Source organism: Caloenas nicobarica, chromosome 9, assembly GCF_036013445.1.
Source record: "Caloenas nicobarica isolate bCalNic1 chromosome 9, bCalNic1.hap1, whole genome shotgun sequence".
NCBI classification, from domain to species: domain Eukaryota; kingdom Metazoa; phylum Chordata; class Aves; order Columbiformes; family Columbidae; genus Caloenas; species Caloenas nicobarica.
Genome location: NC_088253.1, coordinates 1999469 through 2024615, shown reverse-complemented (window position 1 = coordinate 2024615; position 25147 = coordinate 1999469). Strand labels below are relative to the sequence as shown.

General features: G+C 50.8%; 1 protein-coding gene across 1 annotated transcript; it reads left to right on the top strand.

The window, feature by feature from the left end:
* The first annotated feature begins 3482 nt into the window (after nt 1-3482).
* Nucleotides 3483-4262, top strand: LOC135992211 (olfactory receptor 10G2-like). The gene is made up of 3 exons (XM_065641216.1): nt 3483-3809; nt 3981-4083; nt 4126-4262. Exons 1-3 carry the CDS (start codon nt 3483-3485, stop codon nt 4260-4262), a joined length of 567 nt encoding a protein of 188 aa, XP_065497288.1.
* The last annotated feature ends 20885 nt before the right edge of the window (nt 4263-25147 follow it).

Genomic DNA, 25147 nt, shown 5'->3' with positions numbered 1-25147 from the left:
TTGGCATCACACTCCCCACATCCCCAGGAAGAGCCCTGAGACACATGTGAGGGACAGGATCTCCCTTCATAGGGGACAGGCAGGAGAAGCTGTCCCTTAAGGTCAAACACTGTATGGACAACCTTGCTCCTCATCCCTCCCCGCCCAGTCTGCCAGTTCCCTCCTTGGCCACCTGGGACTTGCCATCACTTTTCCTCACATCAGACTTCTCCACTGAGTTCTGCAGGTGGATGGTGCAGCTCCCGTACACCAGCTCCCACCTGCTCTCCTTAGAGACCTGGCTGCACTCAGGCACAGAAAGGTTTCTCTTCGATGCCAACAAGTAAACACAATACAATTTAATAGAGTAAAACACTTTCCACAACTGTTTAAGCTGGATCTGGCGAGGTCCACCGTCCACAAGGGACATCCACACAAGAACTGTTTTAGACAGAGTTAGGAAAGGATAGATATAAACACAAATAATGTGTTGACTGCCATGTTAATTAGAGCTCTGAAGAATGGGGCAAGTTTGTAACTCCCTGAAGCTCCAAGCAGAAACCAAACAGTTGAGAGGCAATTGAATGACCAAAGAGGAAGCGGAGGAGAAAACCTGAGAGTGCTGGGAAGGGTGTGTGTCCAGACAGTCTGCTGAAAAGTTTTCCTTTGACATGGACCTTGAATCAGGAGAGCTGGAAACTCCTGAATGACAAGGGAGATGAAATAATAGAGTGTTGGTAATAGAAGTACAGGGGAAGACCAACATTCTCCTCCTCTTAGTACGCTTCCCGCTAATTCACTTTTTGACATTTTTTAAAAATATGTAAAAAAGTAATACGTAAAAAGCTTATACGTGTAACTGAAGACGTGTGTGTCATATCCATTTCTATTTCTGGAAAACACTTTCCTTTTTGAACAAAAGAAAACCTCTCAAAGACATGAAAAAAAAAAAGTATGTTGACATCTTTCTTTGCTTTGAATGTTTGTCTTCAGTTCTTATTTTCATTCTCGTTTGCATTAACTGACATCTGATGGGCCTACAGGCATTAAGCCAAGATCACTTTCTGTCTTGTATAGCGCCCCATGCCCTCTAAACCTTCCCTGCCCAGGACTCTTCACACTTTGCCCAGAGCGAGTCACACTGAGACGTTGACTGGTTCACTGGTGAGATGTTGGTTTAGATGGTCACCTACAGCACAGGTGGATTCATGGCCCATAATCGTCTGCTCTGACCAGTTAGAAACAGAGCCCAACATCACAATGGGATCATATGAGAAGTGAGGTTGAAGGGCCCTCAGGAGTCTGCAGTCCAAGCTGTCACAAACTGGGTCAGACCAAGGTGTTCAAGCCCTGATTCAATCAGAGTTTGAAAACCTCCAAGGACAGAGGCTGCTCAGCTTCTCTGGGTGACCGGAGGCAGCACTTGGCTGAGCTCCTGGGGCAGGGGTGTCAAACTCATTTTCACCGGGACCACATCAGCCTCACGGTTGCCTTCAAAGGGCCAACTGTAATTTTAAGACTGTATAAATGTAGGAATAGTTGTATATATACAGTCCTAAAATTACATTCGTCCCTTTCAAGGCAACCGTGAGGCAGATGTGGCCCCCGGTGAAAGTGAATTTGACACCCCTGTTCTAGGGAAAAAACTTTTCCTTATGTCCTGGCTGAACCTCACCTCTTTCACCTTCCACTCATTGTTTTTTGTCCTTCTGCAATGCACTACAGTGAAGAGCCTGGCTCTGCATTCTCCATCACCTCCTCGTTGGCACTGGCAGGCTGTGATGAGGTCCCTGTCAGCCTTCCCTTCTCTGGCACGGACAAGCCGGGCTCCCTCAGCCTCTCCTCACAGGCAAAGTGCTCCAGTCTCTGGCTGTCCCCAGGGCCCTTTGCTCAACCCACTCCAGCTTGCCAGTATCTTTCCTGAATTGGGATCTGAGATCTGGATGGAGTATTCCAGAGAATCCCTTCCCTCCATCTCCTGGCCGTGCTCCTGGTGGCACAGCCCAGGGTGCTCCTGGCCTCCCTTGCACCAGGGCACACGCTGCCTCCTGCCCAGCTCCCTGGCCACCCAGACCTTTCCCACAGAGCTGCTCGCAGCCAGGCAGCCCCAGCCTGTGCCATTGCCAGGGTGAGTCCCCTGCAGGGGCAGACACGGCTGTTTGTCCTTCTGGGGCTTCCTGAGGTTCCTGCCAAGACGTGCTCTCCTCCTTGAACCCCTTCACTGAGCACAGAGACCTGGGTGGGTGTTCCAGTAAAGACCCAGACACAGAAGGCATTGAGTCCCTCAACCCCAGCATCACTCTCTGCTGTTATTAAATTCCCCTCCCCATCCAGTAACAGCCCCGCATTTCCCTTGTTCTGCCTTGGTCTCCGATGCAGTGGTCTCTTTTCTTGCAGCCACCAACTCCAGGTGAGCTTTGCCCTTCCCAAAGTCATCCCTGCACAGCAAAGGCGATGCACATAGACTCCTTGTCTGTCCTTGTCCTTGCTGTCACCCCTGGCAGCTGCTTTGTGGCCCCTGTCTGCACCCTGTGCTGTGACAGCCCAGCCCTGCTGCCCCACACATGGTCCCACAGCCCCACGGTGCAGGCACAGCACAGGACAGGGTGCATTTGGGGTGGGGAACGGTCTCCCAGTGTGATGCCCACATGGTCCTTGGTGCTTTCTCACCCCATGGCCTTCCTGTGTGGCAGCCTCTCCAAGCTCCTGGAGAGGCCGTGTCAGCTGTGGGGTTCACAGACAGCCCTGCTCCAGGGTCTGCCAGGGTCTGGGCCAGGAGACAGGCTGGGCAGGGCTGGCCATTCCCTGAGACAGGCCCTGAGCCCAGCAGGAGGATGGAGATGGCCTCACAGGGAACCTCACCCGTAAGCCTGGGCTGAGCGGCCAGTGCTGGAAATGGCCCATGAGAGGTGGCCAGTGGCTGGGGGGTGACGAAGGCCCTGGGCCACCTTCCTGGTCTGGCCATGCCACCAAGGTCACAGAGCAGCCTCCTCTCTCCTGCACCTGCAGGACATTGATCCCTCCCACAAGCCCTGGCTCTGCACCACAACCCCTGCTGTGAGTCTTCACCCTGCATGGTCATGCAGCACGAGATACAGGCTGATGTTTTTCTCTCCCAGGTACTTTCCAGCCCAGCTCAGCTCCCTCAAGTCTCTCCCACCTCCCCTGCCCTCTCTCCACCTTCAATGCCCTCTCCCCAGCAAAGCCTAGTGTGGGGCTGGTCCCACAGCAGTGCCCATTGCAGGTGCTCTGGGCAGTCACCCCACAGCCTCTGCCCCTCTGAAGGGCACAGCAGCTCCTGGGGGTCAGAAAGCGGTCAGCCCCAGAGGTGGGTGAACACGCATGGCAAAAGGAAAAGGAGGCACCTGTGTCCTTTGCTCTCCTTTCCAGGATATCGTGAGAGGTCCTCAGCCCCTCCATGCCATCCCATCTCCCCAGACCAGCACAAAAGCCCTGGCCCTTGGGGTCCTCCTTGGACAGTGCTCCATGCCCAGAGGAACCAAATGACCAACTACAGCTCCATCACCCAGTTCCTCCTCCTGCCATTCACAGACACACGGGAGCTGCAGCTCTTGCACTTCTGGCTCTTCCTGGGCATCTACCTGGCTGCCCTCCTGGGCAACGGCCTCATTCCAGGATGTGTTGCCCAGGTCTTTCTCTTTGCGATTTCAGCAGAGTGTGCCCTTCTCACCATCATGTCCTACAACCCCTACGTTGCCATCTGCAAACCCCTGCACTATGGGACCCTCCTGGGCAGCAGAGCTTGTGTCCACATGGCAGCAGCTGCCTGGGGCACTGAGTTTCTTAATGCTCTGCCGCACATGGCCAATGTATTTTCCATACCTCTCTGCAAGGGCAATGCTGTGGACCAGTTCTTCTAAGAAATCCCCCAGATTCTCAAGCTCTCCTGCTTCTCTTACTTCAGGGAAGCTGGGCTTATTGTGCTTAGTGTCTCTGTAGCATTTGGGTGTTTTGTGTTCATTGTGCTGTCCTATGTGCAGATCTTCAGGGCTGTGCTGAGGATCCCCTCTGAGCAGGGACGGCACAAAGCCTTTTCCACCTGTGTCCCTCACCTGACTGTGGTCTCCCTGTTTGTCAACACTGGTGTGTTTGCCTACCTGTAGCTCCTCTCCATTTCCTCACCAGGCCTGGACCTGCTGGTGTCTGTTCTGTACTCAGTGGTGCCTCCAGCAGTGAACCCCCTCATCTACAGCATGAGGAACCAGGAGCTGAAAGTGGCACTGAAGAAGGTGATTCAATCATTTTTCTGTCAGCAGCAATAAGTTACCCATGTCTCTTCAGAAGTGATTTCCAATTCATCTCAGGAGCCTCCTTTGTGTTGAGCATTTTATCTGTGATAGCCATGTTTGTCAAGGAATTTCTTCATCCGTGGCACTTCTCCAGAGGCATGAAGCCAGCCTCTCAGACTCAGAGGCCTGTTTACCTGCTTCTGGGACCATGATGTCCTGTGTTGGATCTCTGTAATACAGGGTGTTTCAAAAAGATGGACCCATTTTGAAATCACTGTATCTCTGAAATTGGGTCCATCTTTTTGAAACACCCCATAAAAGGGGATTTCCTCACTTGCTGTATTTGGAGCTTGGGCTCTTCTTCCAAAGCTGTGGTCAGCCTGAATAAATTTCCCCCACAAGGCCATGCTGCTGTGCTTGGGTTTTTCATGGGCTCAGGGGAGGACATGAGGCAACATGTTATGTCATGGTGCTGGTTCGAGTGTTCATCTGTGGGTGCCCAGTGTTCCTGGAAATGGTGAAGGACCTTCAGTGATCTGCCTTGGACTGCCTCACTGTGGTTTTCAGGCACCACAGCCTGCTCCCAGTGCTCTGTGCTTCAACAGGGGAATAAATGACCAACAGAAACCTATTTCTGCATTCCACAGCTCAGGGCAGGCTGCTCTGTCGCTGCGGTAGCAGGAGCAGCATGAAGAGCTCCTGGGCCAGGAGTCTTGTGCTGGTGAGAGGGGCTGACACAGGAGGGCTGCCAGCAATGGGTGTAAAGGATCTCTTGAAAACAAGAGCAGGGGACAAAGGGGTACTGGCCTTTCTTCCATCATGCCATAGCTAGTCCCAGCCCTTAGGCTGATAGGGAGTCTGATCCTCCTCTCTGTCCCAATCCATCTGTCTGACCATCCTACCATGCATCCGTGCATCCATGCATCCATCCATACATCCATACTGGTACTCCATATGGGTGAGCTGCCGCATGAGGTTTCTCATCCCAATGAGATCATATAATCATTTAGGTTGGAAGAGACCGTCAAGATCATCTTATCCAGCCATTAACCCAACTCTGGCACTAAACCATGTCCCTAAGAACCTCATATATATGTCTTTTAAACACCTTCAGGGACGGTGACTCAACCAATACTTGGGCAGCCTGTTCCAATGCCTGACAATCTATTCCATGAAAAGATCTTTCCTAATATGCAAACTGAACCTTCCTGGGTGCAACTTGAGGCCGTTTCCTCTTGTCCTATCACTTTCTACTTAGGAGAAGAGACCAACACCCTCCATGCTACAACCTTCTTTCAGGCAGTTGTAGACAGTGATAAGGTCTCCCTTCAGCCTCCTGTTCTCCAGGCTACGCAGTCCCAGTTCCCCCAACTGCTCCCCATCTGACTTGTTCTCCAGACCCCTCACCAGCTTTGTTGCCCTTCTCTGAACTCACTCCAGCATCTCAAGGTCTGTCTTGTAGTGAGGGGCCCAAAACCACACACAGGATTTGAGGTGCAGCCTCACCAGTTCCGAGAACGGGAGGATGATCACTTGCCTGGTCCTGCTGGCCACACTATTCCTGCTGCACGCCAGGATGCTGCTGGCCTTCTTGGCCACCTGGGCACATGCTGACTCATGTTCTGATGGCTGTCGATCAACACCCCCCAGGTCCTTTTCCATTGGGCAGATTTCCAGCCGCTCTTCCTTGAGCCTGTAGTGTTGCATGGGGCTGTTGTGACCCAACTGCAGGAGCCGGCACTTGGCATGAAATTGAACAAATCCAAGTGCTGGATTGTTCACCTGGAATAGAGTAACACTGAGTGCAAGTGTAGATTGGGAGAGAGTGGCTGGAGAGCAGCCCTGCAGAGAGGGATCTGGCGTGATGGTTGGCCACAGGGTCGATAGGAGCCAACACTGTCCCCTGGCAGCCAAGACAGTAAACCACATCCTGGGGTGCATCAAACACGGCATGGCCATGTGGTCAAAACAGGTGACTATGCTGCTGTATTCAGCGTTGGTGCGGCCTCACCTTGAGGGCTGTGTGTGGTTCTGGGCCCCACATGTTATTACAACAAGGATGTGAATGTCCTTGAATGCATCCAGAGCAGAGCAACAAAATTGGTGAAAGGGCTGGAAGGGTTGTCCTCTGACGAGCAGCTGAGGACTCTGGGCTTTTCTAGTTTGGGGAAAAGGAGGCTGAGGAGTGACCTCATTGCTTTCTACAGCTTCCTGAGGAGGGGACATGGACAGGGAGGTGCTGAGATCTTCTCCCTGGTGTCCAGTGATAGGACATGTGGGAATGGTTCAAAGCTTGGCCAGGGAAGGTTTAGACTGGATATTAGGAAACATCTCTTTATCAAGGCTGGTCAAAAACTGGAACAAGTTTCCTAGAGGGGTGGTCAATGCCCCAAGCCTGTCAGTATTTAAGAGACACTTGGACAGTGCCCTTGGTAACACGATTTATCTTTTGGTCAGCCCTGAATGGGTCAGGTATTTGAACTAGATGATCACTGTAGGTCCCTTCTGACTGAACTATTCTAGTCTAGTCTAGTCTAGTCTGTTTTACACATATACCTGTACAGGGTTGATCCTGGGCTCAAACACTCAGTCTGCTCAGTAGCCTCCCCAGGACACCGGCCTTGCCAGCTGCAGATACCAGGACCCATGAGCCCCCAGGGCCGCAGCCCCATTCCAGATACTGGTACAGACCCCCCCCAGTCACACACATGCGCACACAATCTTATGTCCAGTCACTCTGGTCTCTCAGTTGGTGACACCAATGACATACGGGCTGTCTGACCCCCTGGTCCTGCTCCAGTTGCTACACTCACACATTCACGCAAAGAAGAGATTTACTCACATAGCAAAGACTTAGAAATTAAGTTTAATGAGAAGACAGGACAGCCTGCACTGGTTGGGGCCCTTCTCCAAACTTCCCAGGATAAGTCCTGTGTAATCCAAAAATGTTCTTCCCCTGCATCCCCTAATGTGTCCTGCACCTCTAGGCAACAATCTCGTTAGTCTAAATGGTGATCCAGAGAGCTACTCTCAGGTAATCCACTTGATGGGCTTCATACCTGGACAACAAGGCTGACGGTTCTCCCAGGGCAGCCTTGGAACAAGATGTTTAGTCCTCAGGAGCCTGTAATTTGGGTTCCCACTTGCCAATGAGCCTCTGTGCTCTTCCTGGTTTTGGAGATGAGCTGGTGGCTCCCCAGTGATGGTGCTGGGAGCAGTTGGGGCAGGATATTAACTGACTTACTCCTCCTGCCATTGTTAGTGCCTCCTTTGTGTGTGCAGAGGAGCTTCTTGTCACTTAACACAATCCAACGAGATAGGACAAGAGGAAATGGCCTCAGGTTGTGTCAGGGGAGGTTTAGATTGGATATTAGGAAAAAATTCTTCCTGGAAAGGGTTGTCGGGCATTGGAACAGGCTGTCCAGGGCAGTGGTGGAGTCACCATCCCTGGAGGGGTTTAAAAGGTGTTTAGACGAGGTTCTTAGGGACATGGGTTAGTGCTAGACTTGGGTTACGGTTGTACTTGATGATCCTGAAGGTCTCTTCCAACTGAAAGGATTCTTTGATTCTATTAATGTCCTGAGGTATCTCTGGAGGTTACATACATATGCATTGGTATTATTTAACATATGATAGCAGATCACTGGAATTTCTGTCCAGAAATGCCTCATGATTAGGGGAAAAGCTGTGTTGTTATACAGGCAATGGTTTCATTCAGGGCCAGTATCACAGTCTTGTTTCTGAGACTGTAGATGAAGGGGTTTAAGAATGGGTACAAGTCGGTGTTCAGCAATGCTACAATTCTGCTGTTCTCCAAGGAAACATCTTTTGAAGGACACAAGCAGAGAGCAATGCAGCTCCCTATGCAATTGCCAAGGTGGTGAGATGGGAAGAACACATAGAAAAAGCTTTTTTCCTCCCAGAGGCTGCTGGAAGATGTAGAATACAGAAAAGGATGCACATGTAAAATGCCAGAGTTAAACATAAGGAACCCAGAATGACAAATGATAAGAAAACAGAGTCTATTTTCCAAAGCAGGCTGGTGTCAGAGCAGGACAGGTTGAATAAGGGGGAGTTGTCACAAAAAAAGTGATGGATCTCATTTGAGCCACAGAAGGTCAGCTGGGAGAGGATGACCAGGCGGTAACTCAGGAATGTGAAGCCTGTGACCCAAGCAGCAACAACCAGGTGGATGCAGAGCTGAGGCTTCATGATGGCAGCCTAACGCAAAGGCTGGCAGATGGCAACATAGCGGTCAAAGGACATGACAACAAGTAGAACAAACTCTGTACAGCCCAGAGCAAAATAGAAATAGGATTGGGCAAAGCAGCTGCTTAGTGAGATTGTTCTCCTACCAGAACCCAGGATCACAACCAATTTTATGCTTGTGGATGATGTAAACCAGATTTCCAGGAAGGCCAGATTGCCAATGAAAAAGTACATGGGGGTTTGTAGGCGGTGATCTGCATACGCGAGGAAAATGATGGTAGTGTTCCCCATCATTGTTGTCAGGCATATGAGCAGAAAGACCAGGGAGAGTACGAGCTGTAGTCTTTGATCAAGCCCTGAGAAACCCTCCAGGATGAACTCAGTAACTGCAGTTCCATTTTCTGGTCCCATGTTGAATTTTGGTTTGTCATGCCGAGACAGGAACATGGCAAAAAGCAAGTGTGATAATTCACAGTCTGGGAGAAAGGCCCTCCAAAACCTTCTCTGCTTCTTTCTTTTCTTGCAGTCTTCCTATAGTACACAGGTAAGTACTTCAAGCATTTCTCATACCCTGATTATTCTGTATCAAATTTCAGTTGGAGTTCTCAGAGAATTTGTTGCCTTCTTTCAACTTTTTTCGAACACTCATAAAGAATTCTTTCTTCATAACAGGGGATTTTAAAGTCTGTTAGCTGTGTTATCCCAGTCCTGGCAAATTCCAAATTCGTGCAGACCTGTTCCAAACATCTGTCACACCTGTGTGGCTAAGTCATCCCTTCTATTGCACAAATGCTAAACTATCAAATCAAATCAAATCAAATCAAATCAAGTCAAGTCAAATGAAATCAAATGCAGGTTGAAAGCTTTTCTTTCTACGTTTCAGTACTTGCCTTTTTTGACTAGGAATCCCTGAGTAACTACCGATTTCAGAATAAGCAGTATCAAGCATCTCTTTCGTAGTCCCCTGCTTTCTTCCACAGCTTCGTGCTCTCTGTTTCTTCAGGAAAGGGGAGAGGAGGCTGGAATAGGGACCAAGTATAACTCATCTTCTTTAGTACTCTAAATAACGACTGAAATATGTTACAGTTCCACACAGTCTCATCTGACATCCATCTGCACTGAAATGCAATTGCTTCCAAACAGTTGCTCATTGCTATTGCTATCAAATGGCCTGACCCTTTTTTTTCTCCTTTTTCTTGTTTCCTCTAATTAAAAAAGTCCCCCTGTGCCTGTTTACATCCAGATCTCTAAGGAAAGCACGAAGCAATTCCTGCAAAGAAGTTGTAACAATCAGGTGCAAACTTCAGCGTAGAATCAGATGTAAAGAAATGTGATGTAACTCCCTGGGGGCCAATGAGCAGAACAGGGAATTTGGGGAGCTGATTATAGATTTTCTCCTAACAATTTGAGTAGAGAAACATTATTCACCGGCACTGCTCTGTTTATGTTGTCACCTTATATGTCTCCTCGTCTGCATGGTGGTTTTTTTTTTGGTTTTCTTTCCTCCCTCCACCAATTCTGTCTTCCAAAACCTCTCCAAGGAAAAGAATAATAGAGTAAGTCAGGTTTGAAGTGAGCCCTGAACACCACCTTGTCTCATTCTCCTGCTCAGGGCAGGGTGAACCAGGTGAGGTTGTCCAAGGCCTCTGCCCAGCCTCTGCCATCATCCACAAAGGAGCTGAAGGTTCACTGCGTCACATCATACAGGGGGAGAACAAAGACATTCAACAGTGCTGGCCCAAGCGCTGGTCACTGAGGGATTCCACTGGTAACTGGTGCTATGGGGCACTTTGTACCACTGCTGACATTTGGGCTTCATCATCCAGCCAGCTTCCCACCCAGCATTCACTTCTTTAGCCCAGAGAGCATTAATCAGATTATAAGGACATCACGAGAGACCAGGTCTAAGGCTCTGCAAAATTCCAGGTACACAACATTCCCTTCTTTCCCTGCCCATTTGGGTTCAGCAATCCCTTCCTTGTTTTCCAAGTGCCTGGACACGGCTGCAGGAAGACTTGTCCCATCCCCTTCCCAGGGATGGAGATCGGCTGGCCAGCCCATAATTCTCCCAATACTTGTTCCTGCCCTTCTTGAAGACAGGTTTGACAACTGACTTTTCCAACCTCTCTGATTGCTCTGGCACATTTGAGACCACAGTCCAGAATCACGGGTAAGGATGACGTAGCAGACAGGAGCATGTGAGATTGATCTGCCTGGGCCAGTGGAGTTTGTTCCTGGAGTCACACACAGAAATGTCAGGGTCTGTCAGTGTCCACATCTGAGCTGGCCTCATGGACTCCTTATGCACCCAGGAATGTTTAGAGATGGAGTCTGTCCCTTTTACACACAGAGGCAGGAGTCACAGTGTCCCTCTGGCCTCCTGTTGCCACTCCAAAGGGACGGGAGGCACCTCAGCACTGTGATGTGTCACCCTGCTCTGCACTCATCTGAGATGTCCCACGTCATGAGGAATGGACACAAGGACATTGGTTAAAGGAAGCACATCCCAGTGCTGCATTTAGGCAGTTTCCATGGGATGTTACTCCCAACGAGAAATGACCTTGAGACCCTGTCTGTCCCATGGGCCATCATGGAACCTCCAGGAATACCTGATAGTGTTTGTGCTCACTCGGGTTCATCTCACCTCACGTACATGATGTGAGTGCTCACATCTTATCTGTACAATGAAACATGGACTGCTGACATAGTCATTCAGTGTCATTCCATGGAGGGACAAAGAACCTCTCTGAGCTGGGGTGAGAGGCCAGGGCTGGAAATGGAGGTTGTGAGGGGCCAGTCCATGACAATGGCCCTGGGGCAGATGCCGTGGGGTGTCCAGTGCACACGAGCACAGCCCAGACCCTGCTCTGCTGGTCCAGCAGGTCTCTGGCAGGAGGCTCGGTTGTGAGAGGACACTGCTGTGTGCCCAGCCCTGCACACACACTATTTAGCTGTACACTGGTGTTTGCATCTGCAGGCCACTTTTGTAGGCATATGCTTGAGAGAAACTTTGCAAGAAGATATAAGCCATGAGGCCCTGCCCTGAGGAGATCACCTTTCTTTCCGGAAAGGTTGTTCTGAGGCCAGCTCTGTCACACAAGTGCCCATTGCCTGTCCCTGCCTCTGCTCACAGGACTGACACACAGCAGGACGGTGACCAAGCTGCCAGAGCACTCAGGCCTTGCACCAACACAAGGGATCAGAAGGAGGGTGGAGAAGTGAAATGAGAACAGCTCTGAAAGGCCAAGCGCTGGTGCTCCCTGGCAGTGCTGCTGTTCTGGACTCCTTTCCCTCCGCCCATGCACAGGAACTGTCCATGCAGCTCCAAAAAGGCCCTGGAGGAAAGATCTCCTGAAAACAAAACGTTGCTGCAGGGCCCTTTATTTTGGTTAATCACACAGAGAGCGCAGCTCTTCCCTTACACATCCACTCCATGAGAAAAACGGACAGAGAAATAGAAATGCGATTAAAATATTTTAAAAAGTTTAAAACAAAAACAACAAAGGAAGAGAGTCAGAGCATGCAATGAGTTACATTATAACTGTTATGCACAAGAAGATAATCAGTTTATTGCTTCAGAAAAGCTTCCAGTTATCATTTTCCACACAGCATCCTTGAGCTCCTGGTTCCTCATGCTGTAGATGAGGGGGTTCACTGCTGGAGGCACCACTGAGTACAGAAAAGAGACCACCAGGTCCAGGCTTGGTGAGGAAATGGAGAGGGGCTTCAGGTAGGCAAACACACCAGTGTTGACAAACAGGGAGACCACAGTCAGGTGAGGGACACACGTGGAAAAGGCTTTGTGCCACCCCTGCTCAGAGGGGATCCTCAGCATAGCCCTGAAGATCTGCACATAGGACAGCACAATGAACACAAAACACCCAAACGCTAAACAGACACAAATCACAAGATGTCTGACTTCCCTGAGGTAGGCTTCTGAGCAGGAGAGCTCGAGAATCTGGGGGATTTCACAGAAGAGCTGGTCCAGGGCATTACCCCTGCACAGTGGCAGTGAAAATATATTGCCCATGTGCAGCAGAGCACGGAGAAACCCAGTGCCCCAGGCAGCTGCTGCCATGTGGACACAAGCTCTGCTGCCCAGGAGTGCAGGGTCTCGTAGTGCAGGGGTTTGCGGATGACAACATAGCGGTCGTAGGCCATGATGGTGAGGAGAGAATACTCTGCTGTGATCAAAGAGGAAAAAAAAAAAAAGAGCTGGGCAGCACATCCTGGGTAGGAGATGGCCCTGGTGTCCCAGAGGGAATTGGCCGTGGATTTGGGGACAATGGTGGAGATGGAGCCCAGGTCGAGGAGGGAGAGGTTGAGCAGGAAGAAGTACATGGGGGTGTGGAGGTGCTGGTCACAGGCTATGGTGGTGATGATGAGGCCGTTGCCCAGGAGGGCAGCCAGGTAGATGCCCAGGAAGAGCCAGAAGTGCAGGAGCTGCAGCTCCCGTGTGTCTGTGAACGCCAGGAGGAGGAACTGGGTGATGGAGCTGCTGTTGGACATTTGCTTCCTCGCACATGGGGCACTGTCATAGAAGGAAAAGACCAGGACAAGTTAGGTGAGACTTGTCCAAATAAAATGAAAGCCATTTTGCACAGACTCTCCACCTGTCACAGACCCTTTTCATTTTCCAGGGCATATTCCTTCAGCTCCACGGCCAGAGCCTTCTTTGATGCAAGATGCAAGGCCTCTGCCCATGGGCTCTTGATAAATCAATCCGACCCTACAGAACTGAGTAGGGGCATGGATCAGTCTTGGCGTTCAGCTTTCTCAGATGAAACCACTGCTAATGCAGAAAGGCCTGTCAGCATCTGCACTGCCAGTGCAACGGAATGGGAAGTGGCAAGGCAGTTTAAGAGTTCTGTGTTTTTTACATCTGCCCCCCATCTCCCCTGGACAGTGTTCTTGGGTGTCAGAAACCCTCAGCATTTCTGCTGCACTCAGGTAGAACAGAGCGAGTCCTGAGAGACCAGAGGATGCCTGAAGCTTTGGGCAGAGTGAGGGCAGCTGGTCAGTCCCTCTGTCTTGCTCCAGCTGCCCTGGGCTGGCACCTTTCTGAGATGGAGGCTGATCACACTGCCACGTTACCCTGAAAAGCCACCAGGCACTGCTGAGAGCAGAAGGACCCACCTTAGACAACAACATGTCTCACCCTTTCCCAAGGTCTCAGCACCCCACATTTAGCCCAGGACACACTTGACACATTTCAAAAACCCAACAGCATTTTCTTGGTCCCAGCAGCTCTGCACTTCTCCATGGGGCTCTCAGGTACACAAAGATGCTGTAGGACAGGTTTGCATCCTGGAGGGAAACTCACAGCTTGGAAGGAAACCTCAAGGAGACAGCCAAGTGTCCTAATGATGGCATGTGATTCAGGGAGACTCAGCTCATTCCCCAGCCCCACAGACTGCATTGCCCACAGCCCCCCAGGTCAGAGGAAAGCTGGGACATGTGTTCCCATGGACACAGCTGCAGGAAAGGACCCACAAGATCAGGGTGTGACTGTGCAGCTGAAACTCCCATCCCCAGAGAGCCTGACAGCAAGAACAAGATCACAACAACAGTGACCCAGAGCAGTGGAGCAAGAAGGAAAATGCAGTGAGGGTGGGTGTGAGAGAGGCCAGGGCAGAGGCAGCCGGACACTCAGACAGCGTCACCCTTCCCCAGCTGTGCAGCCACCTCCCACACACCACCATTGCCGGGCAGCTGCTCTCAGCCCCTGTGCTCTGCAGAGGGAACTGGAGTTCTGACTGCACAGGAGCTGGTTCATGCCTTGGAGCCCCCGGCCCTGAGGGCAGAGGCTTTGCTGGGTGGGAGAGGAGGTGAGGGGGCTGCTCAGAGGAGGGATCTGCACTGGGGGGATCGTACAGAGATTTCTGATTTCTCCTTTTCACAACATTTCTGGTTTTGTTTTCCTCTCCTTCCCAGATCATATCCTTGCTGCCAGGAGATTTTTCTCCTGGGAGGTGTTTCCCTGTCCACGTCTCTTCCCTGTCAGCACTCACAGACCCCATCCCATGCTCTGTGCCCGCACCCTGGCACTACAGATCCTGCCTGTTTGCAGGGCACTGCCTGGAGGCATCTTCCTGTTTGCGGGCTGGAAAACAGGACAGGTCAGACTAAGGCTGATGGGTCCAACAAAGGTGATGCAGGTGCTGTCCACAGGCAGAGGAGCGGCTGAAGGGATGGTATGAGGCTTCTGGCAGACACACCGATCACTCAGAGTTGCAGTTCAGCACTATCAGTGACTTGTTTAAGCATGAGAGCTCATTTTCATTTCATCCTTTCCTGCAACCCCCAACCCTTGGGTTAGGACACTGAAAAGACAGGCTCAGGAACTCTCCTTATCTGTCTGGTAATCCTTACGTTGGTCTTCTCCTTGTGGCATCCACTTGCAAAAATCCTGGGGGTGATCTGGAGCTGTGAGCAGCCCTGACCCACACAGCACCCTCTCCACAGCAGAAGCTCCGTTCCTGCCCTGACAGGGGTGGCTCCTTCCCCCCACAGCTTCTCCCCACAGCACCGTGGGGATCTCCCCTGGCAGGCGGCAGAGTCCCTGCCCCGGCACAGCCCTGGGGTGCAGGGACCCTGCTCTGCAGGACAGCCCTGGGCACCCCTGGGTGCTCACCCGGCTTCACAGCTGTTCAACATTGCCTGACAAGAGCCCCCTCCATACAGATCCCACAAGCTGTGCCTGTGCGAACTTTAGGAGATGCCACCAGGAGCTACAGCTGCATTGCCCTGCACCCACAGACTTACTGGGTCAAGGGCTGCAAAGATTTCTTCTGCAGTGAGCTCTCAGTCATCATCCCAATCCTGACCACATTTAATCTCTCTCTGACTTGCTCGTCTCCCTGAGACCCCTTGGAAGTGCCCTCAGCCCTGCTGCGCTTTGCAGAGGAGCTGCTCCTGGGCAGAGCTGTCTCTCTGCAGCGCTGCCGCTTGCCATGAGCTCCCTCTGTCCCAGGAGCCCAGCCCAGCTTAGCAGCACAGGAGCAGCCAAGGGCACTTTAATGACCCCTCTGGTGGGTTTGACACTGAGTCCATGAACCTCAGACCCTGGAGGAAGCTGAAGAAACCTCTCAAGAAGTCAAAGTCAGGTTCAAACTCCAAAGCTTCTTGTAAGGTTAATGGGTCCTGTTGAGGAACACTACTGAGGAACTGACCCCAGGGTCTGGTTAGAGATGACAGGTCAGGAAAAGCAAGTTGAAGGTCTCTCGGATGCTGAGTAAACCTGGACATGTTTCATTAATCAAAGGGCCAAGCCCTGACCCCCAACGCTGGGAAGGCAGATCCTGTCCCTCACACATTGCCCAGGGTCTTCCTGGGACAGTGTGATGTGGGGCTGTGCAAGGCCAAGGGCAGGACTATGGTCCGACACCTCCCAGGTTCCTGGGTGGAGACAAAGAGGCAATGAGGCCCCTGTGCTTCTGTAAGGACAAGGTGTCTCCTCACAGGCATCAGAGGTGGAGACAACAGCCATAGCCAAGGGGAGAAGAGGCTCCAGCTGTTAGTGTTTACATGCAGATGGTTTATCCTGATGAGGGTGTCTATCCCAAGATAACAGCACAAGGAGTTACAGGACACTACGAATATCACCTGCAGGAGAAACTGTGGGGTCTTGGGAGTCTGGTGCTCATAATGCCAGAGGTCTGGACTTAGAGGGGAAGTTTCCTTTCATGTGGGACAGCAGCAGGAATGCGTGGAGCTCTGCCTGGGGCCAGAGAATATCAGCTGATAGTTGAGGAGTCAGCATGAGAGGGCAGAACAACACGGGCAAAGCTGTGGTGACTGGACATCAGCTACTGACTCACTGATGAGGAAGAGGAATTAGATGAGGCCTCCTTCAGACCAATGAAAGAAGCCTCATGTTTCCAGGGCCATGTCCTCATGGCAGACCTAAGATATCCCAATATTTGCAAAGTACCAGCCATCCAGGAGGGCTTTGTAGCTCATTGACACCGTCTTCCTGACAAGGGTGACGGAAGAGTCGGTGAGGTGAGGTGCCCTGTGGGACTTCACACTTGCAAACCAGAAAGAGTTGGTCAGGGATGTAACAGTCAGGGATGGGAAAGCAGAGTTGAGGCTCCTGGAAGACGATAACAAGGCAAAGAGCAGGATTTCAGGAGAGCAGGCTTTGGCCTGCTGAGGGACAGCCTTGGTTCCTATGGGATAGGACCTTGGTGTCTGCAGTGTTTTTTCTCTCACATTTCCTCTCTCCTCTCTCCCACCTGCTGTTGTGCAGCATTTTTTACCCTTTCTCAAATACATGATCACAGAGGTGCTGCCGGCATCACTGAGTGGCTCAGATTTGGCAAATGTGGCTCCATCTTAGTGCCAGCTGAAATCAGCTCTGTCTGACATAGGTCAAACTCCTGTTGTCTTCTCAGAGAGGTGACAACTGTAGCACACCCACACTCACCCCAGTTCCAAGACTTTGCCATGTAAACCCAGTACAGGGTGATAACATGTTGGGTGTTACAAACTACTTGATCATGGAGAAGAAATGGAAAAGATCTTCCATCAGCAACCTGAGGAAGCCTCAAGTCAATGAGCAGGTTCCTATGGGGAACTGTATTGCCCTAACATTCACTGGCCAGGGAAAGCAGCAGGTGCCAACACTCCGGAGGATCTCGGGACAACTTCTTAACACGGCTGCCTGACGGTACAACAAGGGTGATGCTCACCTGGATCTGGAACTGGGACACAAGGAAGAGCTGGTGGGGGATGTGAACATCAGTGTCCAGCATGGCTGTTGTGACCAGGAAACAGTGGTCCTGGCACCAGAGGGGAGGGAGGAAGGGCAGCAGCAGAGCATAGGCTGGTGGGCTCCAGAGGAGAAGACACTGATGTAACTTTGGGGGCTGACAGATGTGGTGCCACGGGAAGCAGCTCTGAAGGGTGGAGGAGCTCAGGAAATCTGATCAGCCTTACAGGACAGCCTGCTCCAAGCACAAGAATGATCTCTCCAAGTACCCATGAGAAGAAGAATTTATCTTATGAGGCTGCTCGTCTGAACTGACGGAGCTCCAGAGCAAAAAGGCAGTACACGGGAGGTGGGAGCAGGGGAAGCTGCAAAGGAGGAATTTAGAAACCTTGTGGGTTTGATGTGGGGATGATGCCAAAGCTCCACTGGACTTGACACCTGCAGAGGAAATTTGGCTTTATTGCTACATATTATGGAAATGCTTCCTGTTTTTCTACAGTCCTGAAATCTCTCTAATCATCCACACCAGACTTGAAGACTATAGGAGAGTGACGCACAGAGGCTTGGCTTCTCAGAGCAGTTTAGATGTTGATGAGCCCTCTGCTGCCAGGTTCCTGAACCGCAGCTACTGAAAGAAGAAAAGAAGTGAAAGGAAGAGGTAAAGCCCCAGTCATGAGAGAGTTTGGGATCCCACGAAGAGCCACCACTGACACAGCTGCGAAGAAACAACCAGTCGAGGTCCCTGTCCCTGGAGGATGGTGAGGCAAAAACTTGGAGACGCTGGTTACAGGTGATAAAGTCAGTGTGAAGGTGGCTCTGATGCCATGTCAGCCCTTCATGTTTGTTCATCATCAGAATCGCCGAGCCTCGACCCCCAAGGTTAGGCGAAGGAGACCTTTTCTCTCCAATGTTTCTCAAGGCTCTGCCTGTGGTCAGTGTGAGTGTGTGGTTTGGGTGGTGGGTTTGTGGCCAAGTGCTGTTACTTAAACCATAAGGCTCTAGTTTTCTGGGGAGCTGGCAATGCCTGTCAGTTCCTCAAAACCTTTCCACCTTCTTTCATAGACCTGGCAATGGTCCTCAATCACCTGAGCTCTCACAGTCCCAAACTTGCTTGAATCCTCAATTTGGGTCGATACCCCAGCACTCCAGAAGGTTAATGCATCCTCCAGGCTCATGGATGTTTCCTGAGGTTCATCCAAGTGTGAAAGGTGAAAAACTGGAAGTGTGCAAGGTCAGCTCATGGGCCATGACTGAGCACAGCCCCCCCAGCAGCAGCCATTCCCCATCTCCCAGGCACAGCCATGCCCACAGCATGCAAATGTCACGGCCATATATGATCAGCCCAAGAGAGGCCTGCCTTCCCTCCATATTCCCAGGAAAATCTTCCTCCTATTCCTCCTCCACCTGCAGACATCAACTGTTTTACATTTCTGGGCTCAGACATTGGTTTAAAGATTCACTAAAGCCATCAGCCAGAACCTTGTTTCTCCCTGTCATCCCCTGATCCTCCCTCCCACACCTACACATGGCCAGTCACTGCTGTTCACGACCTCCCGCTCTTCAGAAGAGGCCTCGAGCTTCTTGGTTCTTCCTGGTGTTTATTGTAAACTTCCTCGCTCCCTCCAGAGCTCATGGTGAGATTTCTTGTCCATAACAGCACCTTTATGACCATGTTTTACTAAATGGGCGTCTTTTTGTGAGCATTTGTGCAGAAAGAGTAGTCACAGGAAAGCACCAAATACATAAAAACTGATGCCGAGTGAAATGCCATGAAGACTTGATGAGTTACCTGTGTCTGTGTCTCTCCTGGAAGGAGTCTGTCCCAAGAAGGGGATCCAGCTTCTGCCACTCTCTGGAGAGACACATGAGCAGTGTTCATGGCACCTGGCGAGGAACAGGGTGATTTTTGCCAGACCACCCTTCATCTGAACCACTTAGATATGTACTTATGGATGGGGTATCAAGGCTTATAGTGCAAATACGTATTTGATTGGCACTGCCAGTGGGGCTGCCACAGATGCAGACTGCTATGTTGCAGATATTTATATGTAGGCAGATTAACCCTTTCTATTTCTTTTAATTGTTATTATTTTTAATATTGACACTCTTAGAGAAATTACACAAACACTTGAAGGATTATTGATGCATGTTAACATGATTATCCACAGAAGGCCCACCAGCTTTGCATCTCAGGAAATGGGGTTTCAGAGGCCAAGGGAAGGTTGGTTTGGGCTCTGTCCTGGGATCTGGGAAACTGAAGAATGATCCCATCTCCCCAACACTCTGCCCTCCTCAGTGAGGGGTGTGAGAAACTCTGCCAATGGGGTCTGAACTCACAGTCATGACAAGTATCTTATGTCAAACTGCAGCCAATGTTGTCCTGCCAGCTCAGGATTTGGGCTTCCATCCCTGGAGGTATTTGAAAGACGTATAGATGTGGTGCTAAGGGATATGGTTTAGTGTTGGACTTGGCAATGTTAGATTTACAGTTGGACTCGATGATCTTATGTGTCTTTTCCAAACTAAATGATTCTATGATTCTATAATTCTCTGATTCTACGATTTCAGTCAAAACCATTTCAATTCCCATCACCTCCAGCTTCCCTTGAGGGCGGCTGTTGTGTGGCACAACTGTCCTGGCTCTCCAGGCAGGTTGGGCACTGGTTTGGTGCCTGCACTGGAAGATTTCCTCTTCCTGGGGTAAAAGTCCTTCGATGACAGAAGGTTGTAGTGATTTTGGTCACAGATGTTTGAAGCAGTCCTTTCAAAATCTCAGCAAGCCGAGCTTTGGAGCCAACACAGAACAGAGACGTTCTCAAGGATGTTTTTGACTAGTGGTACTATCACCAATAACAGTAACAGGGAACTCGTTACTCTCTGTGAGATTCATGAGCTAAAGCTCTTTAATTTCATTCCCAACAGTCATTCTTGCTTCTCAGAACAGCTCCTACACCTCAGTAGTTTGCCTTTTGCATGAAGTTCTTACTGCCTTTCTCTCAGTTCTACCTTTTTTTATCATTTAAAAAGTACATCTCTTGGACAGAATTTCCCTGAAATCACCTCTCTTTCATACTTTTCCTCTTTTTTTCTGGTGTGATGGGGAGGTGGCAAAGGGGATATATTTCTTTTTTTGCCAAGGAGAGCCAAGCAACAGATCCCAGGTCAGTGAAAGGCACAAAGGAATCCAGAATGTTGTACACTGACACACACCATCACCTGCATTTCCAGTCTCTGAAGTCTCAACTGTGCAGCAGAGACTGGAGTTCAGAGCTCCCTTCATCTGCCCTGCGTGACACATGAGAAATGAAACTACCCCTGTCCAAAAGTTGGTTTTGATTCTCTTCACAGCCTGAAGAACCACACGGGTCAGGAGACAAGCCAGAACATCCAATGAGGACTCACATGCTCTACTCCTAAAGTTCAGGTGTTCCCAGGAATCTCAACAGACAAGTTGTGCCAATTGCTGGGTGCAAGGAGCTGGTCAAGAGCCTCGTCTCCATTTCTGTAATGATGGCTTTGCTGTCTGGCTGATGTGCAGACTCTGTACATGGATGCTGACACCTGTTGAGCAACCTGCTCTGAAAAGATCAACAAGGTGGGCATGAGGACAGCAAAACAGAAGAACCTGGGTTGGGGCAAATGAAAAGGGATGCAAAAGATGTGGTCAGGGCTGTTTGGGGGCACTGGTAAAGCAGCCCTGCACATCATGTGAATTATTCCTGTGCTCAGGGAGAACCTGAGAGCTCTCCCTAAATTGAAAACATGAAGGGGATGAAAGGACAGCATCATTCAGGCTGGGTGGGACCTCGGGAGGTGTCTAGACAAACCTCCTGCTCAAAGCACTGTCAGACCACATTACACAGGGCTCTATCCAAACACAGTCACATTCTGGGACAGAGTGGGTGGACAATCCCTGGGAAACAGCTTCCAGTGATTGACTGTCCTCATGACTGGAAAGTTTCTCCCTTTATCTAGAGTCCTCCTAAGCCCAACCATCCAGCTTGTTTTTTACCCATCTACTTACACACTGACACAGACCATAATGTCCTACCTTGGACACAAGAATATTATGGGGGATGATGCTGAATGCCTTGCTGACTTGCAGGTAACAGACCATCAATGTTCTCCCCCCATCCGGCAACCCTGTCCTTTCCTCACAGAAAGCAAAGAGGATGGACAGGCACAACCTGCCCTGGGTAAACCCCATCACCTCTTTCTGATACCCACAATTGGGGTCCCAGTGGACATGCTCTGGGGCACAGCCCTTAGTTCCCCTGCTCATCCATTGGCCATTTTTGAAAAGTGCACACAATGTGTGAGAGCTGCCAGTGGTCAGGGAGTCCCCCCAGTCTCCATGAGCTTTCAAAGATGGTGGAGAGTGGCCTCACTGTGACATCGCCCTGCTGTCCCAGCTCCTGCGATGCTGCCCCTCCTGTCCCATAGACTGCAAAGGATTGTGTTAGTTCCAGTGACCCTGACTTGATCCCCATCCACTGCTGGTTGTTCTACTCCAGATTCCTGCCTCCAGTCACAGAGGCCTGGGAGACCTTGCTGGTGAAGATGGAGGATGAGAGACGCAGAGAATATCGCTTCTTTCCCTTATTAAATTCATCAGTGGCCACACAGTGTCTTTGTTTCTCCTTTAACTATTCCTGAGGTAGTGTCAGCTCATTATGGGACCCTTGAAGTGCCTTACAGGTCTAGACTGAGTTTTGATCTGGACTGCTGCTGTGCTTGGAGGCTGCTGTCCTTGAAGACCAGATGAACGAACTTCTGCCACTGTGCCTTGGCAGTTTATTCCATCCATGTCACAGCTCTGCCTCCAACACTGACAGCTCCAGCTCACCCAGTCAGTGCCCTGGCTGAGGCCATTGCCTCACATCTGGGCTGAACCAGCCCAGCTGTGGCACTAGGAAACTCTGAGTTGCCCCATGGAAACCTGGTCCCAAGTGTCCAAGACTCCCTGTGTGCAAAGGCTTTGCCTCAGAGCAGAGACATGACATGGTCAAAAGTTTGATGAATGTCTTTCTAGCCCCTAGATTACAAACCCAGAATAAAATGCATAAATCCATTCAACTGAAGATATTCTCCCCCAGCCTGGAGAAATAAGATCCTTTGTTGTAACCTTCATGGTGTCCTGTCTAATGATGGGACAAGAAAACATGATTCTTATACCAATATATTTTCTAATAAGAAGAATACAATGCTGGCAAGAAGTGTCTGTGCAGAGGAGAGAGAATCAACATCACTGATTACTTCAGGTTGTCTCAAAGGATGTGCCCCTGGAGCCCCAGGGACACCTGGAGGGGGCCCAGAGGGGACAGAGAAAGGGACATCATGGGCTGCTCCTGTGCCGCTGAGCTGGGCTGGGCTCCTGGGACAGAGGGAGCTCATGGCAAGCGGCAGCACTGCAGAGAGACAGCTCTGCCCAGGAGCAGCTCCTCTGCAAAGCGCAGCAGGGCTGAGAGCTCTGCCTGCAGCACCTAGGGCACAGGAGCCAGGCAGAGAGAGGGGAAACACAGTATGGGGTGGGAGGATGCTGAGAGATCACTGGGAGAGAAATCTTCACAGAAATTAAGTCTGTGGCTGCAGTGCATTGCATCTGAAGATCATGGTAGAATCTCAGAAAGCTGTCACATTGCAGAGACTACAAGAGATGTAAGTACAACCCTCAGGGATTCTCTGATCAGAGGAGGAGGATGTGCTGCAGAGCAGGGATTGCCTTCTGCACCCCCAGAGTGACAAGACGTGAATGCTGCATTCTCCCAAGGATGGCTGTGGGGTGTAAATGTAAATGAGCACCCAGGGGTGCCCAGGGCTGTCCTGCAGAGCAGGGTCCCTGCACCCCAGGGCTGTGCCAGGGCAGGGACTGTGCTGCCTGCCAGGGTCAGCGCTCAGCCTGCCTGGGGTGATCCCAGCGACACTGAGGGGAGAAGCTGTGGGTGGAAGGAACGACCCCCGGCAGAGCAGGAGGGGTACTTCTAGTGTTCAGAGGGCACTCTGTGTTACAGGGCTGCTCAGAACTCCAGATCACCCCCGCAGCAATTGCAGAGGGTCCTTCTGATGAACACCATAAAGACAGAACACCTGAAAGGGAAGGAGTCTGTGCTTTCAGTTTTCCACTCTTGGTTGGCTGGTGGTCAGTGGGACATGGGAATTTATTTCACTGCCATGGAGAAGGCGCTGAGACCCCAGTTCTTGTTAGGACTTGTCAGAGCTGCTCCTGAGCCCCTGCACACACAGAGCTGCCCCTGGGCAGTGCCCGGTGCCAGGAGGTGTGAGCAGGGCAGAGCTGAGCACACAGCGGGTGGGACGGGCTCTGTGACACTGACAGGGAGCAGACCCATGGACAGAGAAAAAGCTGTCAGCAGGGACAGCTCCAGGCAGCAGAGACTTGGGCAAGGATGGAGAAGGATAAGCTCTCTGAAAAGCCATGGGAAGGGAGATTTGGGCACCTCCCAGCCATCCCCCGCAGTACAGACACCGACTATGGACCAGATCCCTGGTCTCCTCTCCCAGCTTTTAATGTCAGAGGTGGTCAGTCACCTTCTTAACAACCTCACCCCTTGAAAGGAGAAATTACCAAGCAGCCGATGGTCTGTCTGTCTCCTGGCTCCACCTGCAGCAGCTCTGTGGCTTTCTACTTTTTTTCTCGGCTGTCTTTGCAAAGCTTCTTTTATCACCTAACTTATTTATACATTTTCCTCCTTGGACAGCACCTACGCCAAAGAGAAAGGAAATGCCCAACAGCAGCTCCATCACCCAGTTCCTCCTCCTGCCGTTCACAGACACACGGGAGCTGCAGCTCTTGCACTTCTGGCTCTTCCTGGGCATCTACCTGGCTGCCCTCCTGGGCAACGGCCTCATCATCACCACCATAGCCTGTGACCAGCACATCCACACCCCCATGTACTTCTTCCTGCTCAACCTCTCCCTCCTCGACCTGGGCTCCATCTCCACCATTGTCCCCAAACCCACAGCCAGTTCCCTCTGGGACACCAGGGCCATTTCTTATATGGGATGTGCTGCCCACGTCTTTCTGTTTTTCTTTTTCATTTCAGCAGAGTATTGCCTCCTCACCATCATGCCCTACAACCACTACATTGCCATCTGCAAACCCCTGCACTACGGGACCCTCCTGGGCAGCAGAGCTTGTGTCCACATGGCAGCAGCTGCCTGGGCCAGTGGGTTTCTCAATGTTCTGCTGCACATGGCCAATACATTTTCACTGCCGGTCCGCAAGGGCAATGCTGTGGACCAGTTCTTCTGTGAAATCCCCCAGATCCTCAAATTGTCCTGCTTAGATGCCTACCTCAGGGAAGCTGGTCTTATTGCTTTTAGTGCTTTTCTATTTTGGGGATATTTTGTGTTCATCGTGCTGTCCTATGTGCAGATCTTCAGGGCCGTGCTGAGGATCCCCTCTGAGCAGGGGCGGCACAAAGCCTTTTCCACATGCCTCCTTCACCTGGCCGTGGTCAACCTGTTTGTCAGCACCTCTTCTTTTGCGTACCTGAAGCCCCCCTCCATCTCCTCTCCATCCCTGGATGTGGTGGTGTCTGTTCTGTACTCAATGGTGCCTCCAACATTGAACCCCCTCATCTACAGCATGAGGAACCAGGAGCTCAGGATGCTCTGAGGAAGCTGACGAGTGAATGTTTTCAGCCATACACTGCCCACCTTCCTCTTCAATGGCTCCAGTGTACATCATGACAGGCCAATCTTTGTTTCCCTCTTATACATTTTTTTTCTTTTTCCACTTGTGATATTGTTGTTTTCAAAGAAATGCCACCCTACATCTCCTCCTGGTTAAATATCCACCCATGTTGTGTGATCCAGAGACCTTGTTTAACCAGGGAGTGTCTTAAATACAAGTGAAATCAATGAACATGATTTTTAAATTTTTTTATTTTTTAGGGTTTTTTTGTTATGTCTGAGACCAATTCTCATTGTATCAGGGATGAATGGGAAATGAAAATGGTGGAGAGAGGGCAGGAGA